Source organism: Glycine max, chromosome 18, assembly GCF_000004515.6.
Source record: "Glycine max cultivar Williams 82 chromosome 18, Glycine_max_v4.0, whole genome shotgun sequence".
Taxonomy (NCBI): Eukaryota; Viridiplantae; Streptophyta; class Magnoliopsida; order Fabales; family Fabaceae; genus Glycine; species Glycine max.
In genome coordinates, this window is record NC_038254.2 from 54,624,661 (window position 1) to 54,636,974 (window position 12,314).

Consider the following 12,314-nt stretch of genomic DNA (forward strand, 5'->3'; position numbering starts at 1 on the left):
AATAACGTAGCCTAAAATCCGATTTCTTAACTAAAAAAAAACATGGGAAATCGGGATGGGACCATGAAAAGTGAATTATATCATTTAGGTAAATTAATAATTTGAAAGTTGTATTAACATTATTTAGGTTTTTTTATGGTATTATTGGCATCACAAAAGTCACTAGTTGCACCTAGATCATCCCCAATTTATCATCGTTGCCTTTGTTTCTATTACTTAAACTTGTGTAAGTCGTCAATGTAAAGTGTTATTTTATCTACATATACTCTATTTTATCCCCAATTCATATTATATTGCCATAACTTTATGAAACAATTAATAGTCCAACTCCTTTTATCAAATGTAGTATACATACTTCAATTTATTTACTTTTTATATAAAATTAATCATAATTATTATCATTATTTATGTAATTTTAAATAACACTATTATAAAAAAAAAAGTCTTTTAATGATGATTCTAGAAATACCTCAACAAAATTTAAATGTAAAATTAATAAATGACCACTGCTCACCTAGACTTAAATATAATAGTAATGTTTATCTAAAATCTTATTATAACAAGTCAACTACATTATTATACAAACATTTTTTTTCTATTTATTCATCTTTTTTTATTGTAATCTATAAATTCAAATACACACCAATCTTTTCCTTTGTTTCTTTTTATAATTATAATCAATGTTAGTCACTTTTTCCTTTGATAAAATATATATTCGTAAAGTAAAAATTAATAAAAATAAAATGTAATATAGTTTTAATATTAATAATATATATTTTAAAATTTATATGTTTTTGAAATTATGTTATTTTATATCTACTAATATATAAGTGAATAGCAGGTGATATCTTATTAGATTTGTTTAGATAATATCTTAATAGATTTTATTTAATTTGATTAGTTAAAAAAAAGATGAATTTCTCAAATTTTAAATTGATAAGATAATGTCGGACTTGATTTGATTATATTAGTTAAAAAGGATGATTTAATTTTTTGTTTTAAATTGATAGATTAGTTCAATTTCCAAGAAGACCACACATTAACATATAATTGGATTAGGTGATAGGAGATGATAAGACACATGCATCTAATCCTTAATAATATATCATTTTCATATACTTTATTGATTAAAAATATGTCAAATAAAAGAATATTCTTAATAGGTTAATGTCTTATATTTTATACTTAAAAGAGATGGAGAGATTTATTTCAAAATATATTTTATTTACGGTCAAAATTTAATATAGAAATTATTATTATTTATTTTAAAATATATTATTAAATAATGCTACTTTAAAAAAAATATTAACTAAAATAAGTATCTCTTTGTATAAAAAATTACCCATGGTCATCCTTAATCAAGAAAATATCTTAGCCTTTAATTAACAATGAAGAGTGATTTTGACAATTGAAGGTAAATAAAGCGCTATTAACAAAAGTTGAAAGACTAATTATACACAAACCACATATAAATTATAAGAATTAAGCTTAATTGTGAGGTTTAAGTTAATTTTTTTAATATTATTATTAATTAATGTTGGAGACGAGGATAAGAAAACATTCGAGATTCAAGACAAGGAGTGGAGAGATGCCACGTAGGTTGGTAGGAGTCATGCACCTCTTAATGTGATGAAGAAAAAAAGAAATAAATTACAAAAGACATTAAATTAAAAATATAATAACTCTTGTACATTATAGTTTGTGAAACAAACAAGAAACTTATGATTACAAACTGAGATAGACGGATGAGATTCTTCCGAACAGGAATCCCGAACAGATCCAAGATAAGGTGGGCCTTGTGAATTGATTTTTCCATATCACACATACGACAAATATACTATAGACAAGCAATTAATTAAGGCGTTGATAAATCCGGAGAAATAATAAGATGGTAAATTCTCCATCCCTCTCTCTCTCTCTCTCTCTAATTTTCGTAATAAGCTGTTCCAATCATCCAAACCAAATACTAATGTTTGGTAATTTCCATAGCTGCTTGGAGAATTTTATCAAATGCACTTTGCATGCACGACTTCAATTTATGTTCGTCTATGAAGCCTTTTTCCGTTTTGAGGGTAACTCTAAGCACTCCCATATAGCTCATAATTGAAATGACTAGACTCTGCAAATACAATCAAATGATGTTTGAATACTGCTTATATATGTATCACTGCAACCAAGTCAAGAAACAAGTATAGATCTGTTGGGTTAAAAACTTTTTTCCTTAATTAAGCAAAATAAATTAGAAAGGCTTATTAAAATGTTCATTCCAATTTTTTCTATTAAATAAAATTATAATATTTTTTAAACCAAAAATAGAAGGGAAACAATTTAATTCTTCCACCTAATCTCACCCCACCCACTTCAATTCAGATTTTCTCATATTGAGTTGATTAATTGAAAAATGAAAGGGATTCAGAATACATGCATACCTCAGGTCCACCAGCCAATGTGAAATACAAGCCTTTCACAGGATGGTTAGCTAAAGCCATTTGTTGTATTGGTCCAACCAAGTTTGAAATCACTGCACTTGATTTTGTCAATGTGCCACGAATGCGTTTAGCCACTGCCTGCAACAAAAGCAACTAACTTAATTCACAATTGTAGCATTCTGATTGAAGTGCTTAATTATATTTTTCGTTACTTAAGAAGCACTCACAAATTATTGGTAGGAAAACATATAATTAACAACATTATGATCAAATACAATTGAACCAAAAATACAAATTTACCTCTTGTCCCCTCAATTTGCCTTCTATCTCCAGAAGTGTCCCGGTGAGTACAACTCCTAGAGATTGTTTCTTCCTCTTGATTATATTATGTGAGTCCCAAACAAATTCAAGAGGGTTTGAATTTCTGGTTTCATTTAATTTTGGTATTGGAACATGCAAGAAGGTAATTCTGTTCCCCCATGGACCCTTTGCTTTAGTATTGAGCATGTCATTGATTGATTGGTAACCTTCAATGTTTCTCGTATTCAGTAATACCAATGCTGTGGATTGTGCTGTCTTTGATTTGGAGTCAATATCTTGCATATATAATCGAGTCCCATAGAAGATAATTCCAGTGACCACATCATTTATAGTCTGCAGTTATTTAATAGAATCATGCAAAGATTACAAAATAATCTGGTGTCAAAACCCAACAGGAAAAGTGTTTTCTGTTCATACAAGACATAAAATGAAAGCAAACAATGATCCAATGTCAATGATTTAAAGTTACTATAAATATATATGACTTAAGTAGTGCTGAAAGAAAATTCATAAAAATGTAGTAGTGAGATGGTAACGTTGTTTAATTACATAATGGAAATGTATCATATTTTCCTAAGCTTTTAGGGACCAACAAATTTCAGAAGTTAAAGAGCTAATCACATTTTTAAATTTGAAAAATTAAGAATTACATCTAATTGTATAAAAAATGTAACACTTCGATTTACACACACACTTCCTTGTAATATTTAATTTTAGAGTTGGGTACGTAGTCGATTATAATGTATAGTATAACACACGACAACAGACAAATCAAGGTCCTACCAGTTTCTACCACCACAAGTTGAATAATTACGCCTAATTAATATCAAGGATATACTCTGACAAGTTGGTGATCCAATAAAGACTATATGCATTCTTTCTTACTATTAAAGTCAAAGACAATTTCAACAAACCAAAAATTGTTTTCATACCACTTCAAGCCTTGATTTGATTTCCCTGATATGGTCAATGGAGAATGTCATGCTTGATATAGAAATTGGTTGAAAGTCGGCTCCTTCGTCTCCAAACCTTATTGGCGTTTTATCATCAGTAATGATGCTACTCTTCAATACACTCCAACCAAAATCTGAGACAGTGTTGAAGGCAGAGGAACACATCCAAGAAATTTTTCTGCTAAAGCTTTTAGTGGAAGGTTCTGGTTTAGATTGTTTGAGAGAAGGGAAGGACAATGGAAGAGAAGGGTTGTCGGCTCGTTGTAGACAAGAAAGAAGTGCACCCATAAGAGAATAGCCATCTCCAAGTGCATGGTGAAGTTTAAATATTATAGTGCTGGATGCATCACTTGTACGGTGATTGATTATGTGAATATCCCATAATGGTCTGCTTTGTGGTAACTGCTCCATTGCTATGCTTGATAAATAATCTTGAAAATATTTGTCATAGGTTTCCACTGTTTTGCCTTCGGGGAATGTGGGGATCTTCACATGGTCCTTCAAGTTTACAGCAACTTGCTTCCATCGTTTCTCTCCATCTTTATCTTGAACCTGGTTTCAAATATATATTTGAACACTTAATATTGCAAGTCAAGATAAAATATATCAATGCCAAAAAAAAATTATTAGATGATTCAGAATTATAATCTCAATTATTTTGGTATGACATATAATCAACTGTTATTAATTTTTAATATGTGTTACATAAAAATATTGACATGAAGCATATATAAGTAGTAGTTCACGACAATCTAATAATTTCTCAGATAATAAATTGGATAAATTAAAGATCAAACTTGGTACTTAAATGCAAAAATATGCAACAAAGACGCAAAGCAAAAAATTAAAATGCAAAACTATATGTAAAGAAATTAATCAACTAATTATATAGCCTTGTGGAATTACAAATTGTGTTTTATCTTACACTGTCATCTTGTTATATAAATAATATTCTAATGTTCATAGACATCATAAGCATATAAAAATAAATTAAACAATATAACAAGCTAGGGAAACAAATTAAAGAGAGAGAGAGAACCATGATGGAGGAGAAGCGTGGATTGATGGGAAGGAAAACATCTTTGAGAAGAGCATATGTTTGCAAGTCATCAATTGGAACTTCGAATTCTAAAACTCCAATGATGTATATGCATAGCACAGAGCTGTTGAAGTATTGTCCCACAGGACTCACTGGTTCTGCTTGCTCCTCCTTTTGGTGTTCCATAGTGCTGTATACTTTTTTGTGTAGTTTCACGACTTGAGAATTAAGGGGGAAATGAAACCATATATATAGTACACAGAATGAGGGTGAGGACTAAAAGCAACCGATACAGACGTGCCAACTGGTTTTACTTTGATAGGAACGAAAGTGTTATAGCGCAAGAATGATTCAACTATATATGAGAACAAGAAATTTAGGTGCCATTAGATTAACAGGTATAAATTACATTTAAGCACTTCAATTATTAATCAATACCCTCCAAATAATAATTTATCTATATTTGTGATATTATGTTACGTACATTACTTTTTTACAGTAAAAAAAAGTGAAAATACGCTTCTTACATTTTTTTTCCTAAATATAAATTACATCTTACGTTGACTTTTATTTATTTGACAACTTATGATTCCTTTTTATTTTCCTTCTTTGAACAATTCTTATAGTATAAAAACATATCCGGCTGTTTTAAAGTCAAGATATACTAATTGCTTTTCACACATTCTGTAAAAGCATGCTTGAGTTTATCAGTCAGCGATAAACACATATATTTCCAAAAGGGAATGGGATCCCCTGCAGTTTCAAAATGAATTGTAGGGTATATCAATAAATTAAATCTAATTTTGAAAGATAAATATATTATTTGATAATTAAAAAAAAGTCAAAGGATGCAATTCATTTCAGAACTGTGGATGCCCTAAATACATACTTTGAGTTAGTTTCACACCAAACACCACCGAATATTAGCTTGCTAACTAGTAACTACATATCAACGAAAATTAAATAATCTAAGCTGACCTTAGCATTTATTGTCCCAATGTGTTTACACCCAGACATCAAATAATACGACAAATACTGTGCTAACAAATTCATTCATTTCATACCAGCCGTATGTGTACAGTGAATCATATGATGTTGAAAATCATAGGCTTCCTATTTTTAATAAGATTCAAAATAAATTAAAATTTAAATATATTTTTCTTACCTATTTTTTTATCATTAAAATATAATTATATTACTAAGGATACCAGAAGTATCATAAAGTGTTACAATACAGACACCACACACCGAAGGCCTCTAAGCTAAACTCACATTTAGCCAGTACAAATGTACAATTAATTAATGGATGAAAATATTCTCTAACCAAAAAGAGTCCATAGGAGTAAAAATGAGTTAAGTCAAGTTTTTCTAGACTTAAATTCGATTTAAATTTGATTCATTAGGTGTCGTACTTTTTTTTAGGCTCGACTCAATTTACATAAAAGTTTAACTTGATCTAACGAGCCTAAAAGTAAACTCATTTATTTTGTTCCTGCAGGTACACCACAATACAGCAGCCCAGACAACCCGTCAACCACTCCTTTTCCTGTTTTGATCTCGAGTAGTGATACGTGCACACTTCCTAATTTTAAACATCTCACTGAACCATCTCATTTTTCTTTGTCTTTCTCTTTTCATCAGATCGTAAATTCTATTATATTTATATTTTTTTTCTCTCTCACTAGATGTTGAATAGCATTAGGGTGTTCATCAAACATTTTTCTTTGATCTCAGCAATTGTGTGTTGCCAGAAGTGTGTGGCTCTGGTTCCTCTGGGAGAACTGATGACACGTTTAGCCATCTATAACAATTTTGCCAAACACCCCACACCCTCCACGAGAATAACCAGTGAACCATAGATTCTTCAAAGATGTTGTAGTACTGAATATGCACTTTTCACTGAGAAAATACTATTATCTTCCTCCTCCTACATCCACGAATCCGCAACCCCATACCGCAGCACACAAGGTACCAAGAGTTGTTGTAGTTGTAAAAGGTCACACGCTCCCATTTGAACATGATCCATCTCCATTGTAGGTTCCATATCCACCCTCCATCCCTCCAAACCACCATATCCTTAATGATTTGATTTTTTTGTAAAGATAGAAGAAAACGCTAGCCTAGGATACCTATCAATAAGCCTTTCATCTCCAATCGAATTAACAAGCCAAAACCGGCAATGATATCCCTCACCTAAAACCCACTTCACCCTCCTATCGAACCACCTCTCCACATTACCCCCTCCACACTTGGACACTAAATCCCTCCACCATAATGAAGATTTTTATCCCACTCACCTCTCTCTAGTCTTCTCAACCCCTCATACTTTGACTCAAGAATCTCCACCCAAAAAGAATCCCTATGGTTAAACAAAAATCATTTCCACTTTACAATCAAAGCTTCATTAAACATAAAAATATTCTTAATGTCTAGACCTCATGTTCCTTTGACAAAAAATATTTTCCCCAACTCATCCACCTCACCTTTTTCTCACCTCACCACCACATCCCAAAGAAAATCTTTTGGAATAGCCATCATACTGTTTACTATTTGCCACCTCCCGTGGCACCTAGAAAAAAAGAAAGAAAGAAAATAGCTAGAGGTTAGCACGAAATTTACCAAACAAACTCTCCCAACAAAGAAAATGATTTAGATTTTCATGGGATAAGTTTTTTCTTGAATTTAACAATTATATAGGTCTCCATGTTTTTACCCTTCTTGGAGTAGCACCCATCATAGAGATTCCCAAATAATATAATATGTGATATAATCTATTTTAATTTTATTATCTAAACTTCACTTTTTTTTACTATTTCAAATATTTTTATTTTAGTATTTATCATTCATCATAATTCATTAAGTGACACTTTATTAATTATAACATAGTGATGACAATAGTTAAGTTTGAGTAGGGTCCTCCTTTAGTACCCATCCACATATTCACATTTAAAAGTAACACTCATACCAGGTCTCATATCCATGCGGGTAGTTATTTTAATCATCATTCTCGTAGTCGCTGAATATCTATATACTTGAACTCACGACTCGTATTTTACTTATGTATGAAGTTAATAATGAAAAATTAATAAAAAAAAATAATTAAAAAAAGTATTACAATTATAGTAAAAATTCATTCTTAAATAATTCAAATATAATACTAGAAGTATATACACATAATGTTAAAAGTAATAATATTAAATTTTCTCATCTTCTAAATTTTCTTCTACAATAGTATTGAATTTTCTCATTTTTGTTGTCTTTAATTAATTAATTAATTTAAATTCTTGTTTAATTACTTCTCTTATTTGATTTAATTTTCCGTCAATTTAAATTACTGTTGTTTCCATAACCTTTTCAAATCAATTTTTTTAACTTCTTTTATTAATCAAATATTTATCTATCTAAGTACAAACAAAATTCTTATAAATTCGACACTCGAATTTTCATTTTAACTTTACTACTTGAGATAAATTAATACACTTACCAATCCATCAACATCATATGACGAATCCATATGGCCATATGGATTGTTAAAAATATGTTTTATGAAATAATTTAAAATTAATAACGTATGCAAGCCTTAAACATGTGACTTTCATGTTATTAACACAACGCTCTTATCAATTAAGCTAATAGGTCAATTATATTCTAAAATAATTAGTGTCATTATATATAGGCTAAAATTTCTAATTTATATTTAATACATATATAAGTTTACATAATAAATTTTGTAATAATTAAATTTTTTTACATATATAAATTTTTATTAAACCTATTATTTTTATTTAAAATTTATACATTTAAAAAAATATATTATTAGATCAAAATTAATTTACAAAATTTATCATGTAAACTTATATATGTATTAAATATACATTAGAAATTTTAATGTTATATATACGACATTAATTATTTTATAACATAATTGACTTATTAGTTCAATTGATTAGAGCGTCGTGCTAATAACATGAAAATCACATATTCGAGATGAAAATCACATATTCGAGACCTGCATGAACAATTAATTGTTGTATGCAAACACAATCATGAAACCATTTTATTCTTGTTTATGTGTCATTTGTAAAGTTTAAGATCACATTAATTATTCTTTTATCAATTATAGTCTTACTGATTTCTTTATTTTTAATTAATTTACACGTATATTTATTGTGGAGAGAAAAGAAAAATGAAAAAAAAAAAGAAATTTCACAATTATTTTATTAAAATTAAGAAAATTTGTTGCATTTTTTTATTTCTACAAAACATCTTAAAATAGAAATAAAAAGGAACAAATATAATATAAAAGAACTTAATTAACTATGTTTATTTAATTAATTGATTACAATTATGCTGAATCATATGAAAAATGTTAGATGAACACTCATTGTATTATTTAAAACGTAGCAAGAGGAAAAAATCTAAATATAATAGAATTTATGATAAAATAAAAAAATAAAAAATGTTAAGAAATGTTAAAAAATATTTAAAATAATAAAATATTTATATAACATTATTCTTTTTATATTTATATTTTTATCATACTATAACATCAGTGAAATAAATTATTTATCTCTTCACTCATTCTATATTATATTTTAAACACCTCGAGTTCCCCCAGAGATAAAAAATTAGGGATTGGATTTATTTCTTTCAATATCTTATTCCTCCTCGAGTTCCTTTTATATTACACTTTAAACACCTCGTGCAAAGCGGGCTTTGTTTATTTTCAGGTTAAAAAAAGTTTCCAACCAGATATAAAAGCCATAGCAGCCTCTTGATCACCGTACACATTTGTTGTGGCTTAGTTAATCCTCAGATGGCAGTGGAAAATATCAAAGTCCACGAAGAGTCCAACGTTGCCCCTCCACCATCATCAACACAATCACTATCCCTCCCTTTCACTTTGTATGACACTTTGTTCCTCAGGTTCCCTTCCATTGACTGGATCTTCTTCTATTCCCTCAATGCTCAACAATCAGAACCTTCTTTCTTCTATGCCAATGTGATTCCAAAGCTCAAAGCCTCTCTCTCTCACACCCTCCTACACTACCCTCCTCTCGCTGGCAACATTCTTTGGCCTTCTGATTCCACAATTCCAATCATCAGTTACACCCCTGGTGATGCCGTTTCCGTCGTTGTTGCTGAGTCCAATGCTGAATTCAACCACTTCATAGATTACTCAGTGCCCCATGAAGCAACAGAGTCTCGTTTTTTAGTACCCCACTTGGAATCCTCGGATTCTCGTGCTTCTGCCCTAGCTCTTCAGATCACTCTTTTCCCCAACAAAGGCTTCAGCATTGGCATCAGCATCCACCATGCTGCTGTTGATGGAAGATCTTCCACCATGTTCATCAAGGCTTGGGCTTCTCTGTGCCAACAAATTATTATGAACTATGAAACAACATCACAAAGTGTGGTGGTGCCATCTTTGGTGCCGGAGTTGGAGCCTTCCTTTGACAGAACACTCATCAAAGACCCGGGAAATTGGAACCGCTTCTTGTTAGCAAAATGGTGCCCTAATATTGCTAATGGAAACAGTGATGGTGATGATAATGGGAAGCGAACCGTGAAGATTCTACCTTCCCCACCAAGACTCAAGGAAGCGTTTTCAGCCACGTCAGTGATTAAACCAACAATTGAGGAAGCAGTTAGAGCCACGTTTGTTCTCACACGAGAGGATTTGGAGAAGATAAAGAAAAGGGTCTTCTCCAAGTGGGACCAAGTGAAAGACCCAGAACCAGAACCAGAATCAGAATCAGAATCAAAATCAACGGTTAATTCTTCTTCAAAGCCACCAACTTTATCATCCTTTGTTCTTGCATGTGCATATTCTGTTGTGTGTATTGCAAAAGCGGTTCACGGGGTTGAAAAGGAGAAGCAAAAGTTTGGTTTCTGGTTCCCGGTGGATTATAGGGCTAGGTTAGAGCCTCCAATCCCTGATACCTATTTTGGAAACTGTGTGTGGAGCCACTTGGTGGATGCAGAACCCTTGGACTTCATAAAGGAAGAAGGGCTCGTCCTTGTTGCAAAAAGCATTAACAGAAAAGTGAAGACCTTACACAAGGAAGAAGTTTTCGGTAAATCGTCTTCTCGGTTCATGGCTTTGGCTAAAGAAGGAGCTGAAATGTTGGGAGTGTCGATGTCTAACAAATTTATGGTTTATGAGACTGATTTTGGTTGGGGGAAGCCTGCTAAGGTGGACATTATAAATTTGGATAGGGCTTCGAATTTGACCATGGGGTTGTTGGACAGCAAGGATGGGGATGGAGGTGTTGAAGTGGGGCTCGTTATGCATCAGAAGGTGATGGATCTCTTTGGTACTATTTTTCATGGAGGACTGAAAGATGAGTGATGGATTCGGAGCTCTTGTTTGTTAATTAATTCACCTGAGATGTGAAACATTGCATCTGAGTTCGGTTTATTTAAGTTATAAATGCTTTTGAAGGCTTCTTTGTCGAAAATATAGAGTTTTTCTGGTAGAAAAGCTTTTAAAAAACTCCAAGAGGAAGGTTGTGAGTTTCTATTTCCTGTTTAAGGTGGAATTGTTCTTTCTTTTGTGACTGTATTTAAAGGTTTTTGTTTACATTAATTTTGTCCTTTTAGTATTGTAATTGTAGAGTCATGTGTAGTATAATAATTATGAGTTGCTCTATTATAATAAATAGAGTACCAACTCACGTAGCTTGTGTACGTGTTAAAATAATATATTCAACCTCCTCTGTTTTGAAGTCTCTTCTTTATTTTTCTAACAGAGTGACAGTAGGCAGGGCTTTAAGTTTTGGGAATTGCAAACTGATTTGAATAATTTTGTACATAGATTAAAATAAAATATATTTTAAAAAAGTTAATTGACTGCAGGATATCCATATCCATAGTTGTCCACGGTGTTGCACATGCATGCTTATTATTATACAGTTTTAAAAATGAAATTTTTTTTTAAACACAAAACGCCATTCCTTTAATTTTGAGAAAAAAATATGTGTATACAAAAAAACTTAAAAATCATAAATAAAAATGATTGTACGTTATGTCATCATTTTTTTTATGTTCAAATAATGTTTGTATATTGATCATCTTCTTGTGTCGAAACTTTTTGTACCCTCCCCCAACCTAAGTAAATTTCAAAAAGCTCTTGTCAATTTTGTTATCAGTCATCAGACCATATTCTACATTATTTGATATTTTAATAATTTCATAAAACTACTAACCACATATTAGAAATTGCAATAATTGTATTCATTTTTTAATCATTTATAAAATAAGATTAATCATATTTATGCACGTAATTATCCGCAAATTCTAAGTAAACACTGGTTTGTAAAATTTGGGTTGGACTCTAAATTAAGTATCTAAACCACTTATATATTTTGGCACTTGCCAACTTTTTTAGTATAAAATATTATAGTTCACTTTTAACTTTTAAAGTTCTTTTTCTTTTTCAAAATTATTCCTTATGTTCAGTGGTGGAACTTAACTAATTATTTTGAAAGGATCAAAACAGTAAGTGATATTTATATTACCAAATTTTAATGTTACAGATAAGTGTGTGTGAGGATGTGAGTGTGAGTCTGT

At 30.7% G+C, this 12,314-nt stretch overlaps 2 protein-coding genes across 2 annotated transcripts; one reads left to right on the forward strand and one right to left on the reverse strand.

Moving 5' to 3' along the window:
- Positions 1-1,650: 1,650 nt before the first annotated feature.
- Positions 1,651-5,060, reverse strand: LOC100782393 (O-acyltransferase WSD1). Its single transcript, XM_003552469.4, has 5 exons — positions 4,743-5,060; positions 3,683-4,255; positions 2,730-3,083; positions 2,430-2,567; positions 1,651-2,119 (listed from the first exon to the last, which is right to left on the reverse strand). The coding sequence occupies exons 1-5, from the start codon at positions 4,926-4,928 to the stop codon at positions 1,967-1,969; spliced, it is 1,404 nt and encodes a 467-aa protein (XP_003552517.1). The 5' UTR covers positions 4,929-5,060; the 3' UTR covers positions 1,651-1,966.
- A 4,399-nt stretch (positions 5,061-9,459) lies between these two features.
- Positions 9,460-11,470, forward strand: LOC100782933 (malonyl-CoA:anthocyanidin 5-O-glucoside-6''-O-malonyltransferase). The gene has a single exon (XM_003552470.4). The coding sequence runs from the start codon at positions 9,559-9,561 to the stop codon at positions 11,092-11,094; it is 1,536 nt and encodes a 511-aa protein (XP_003552518.1). The 5' UTR covers positions 9,460-9,558; the 3' UTR covers positions 11,095-11,470.
- Positions 11,471-12,314: the final 844 nt, after the last annotated feature.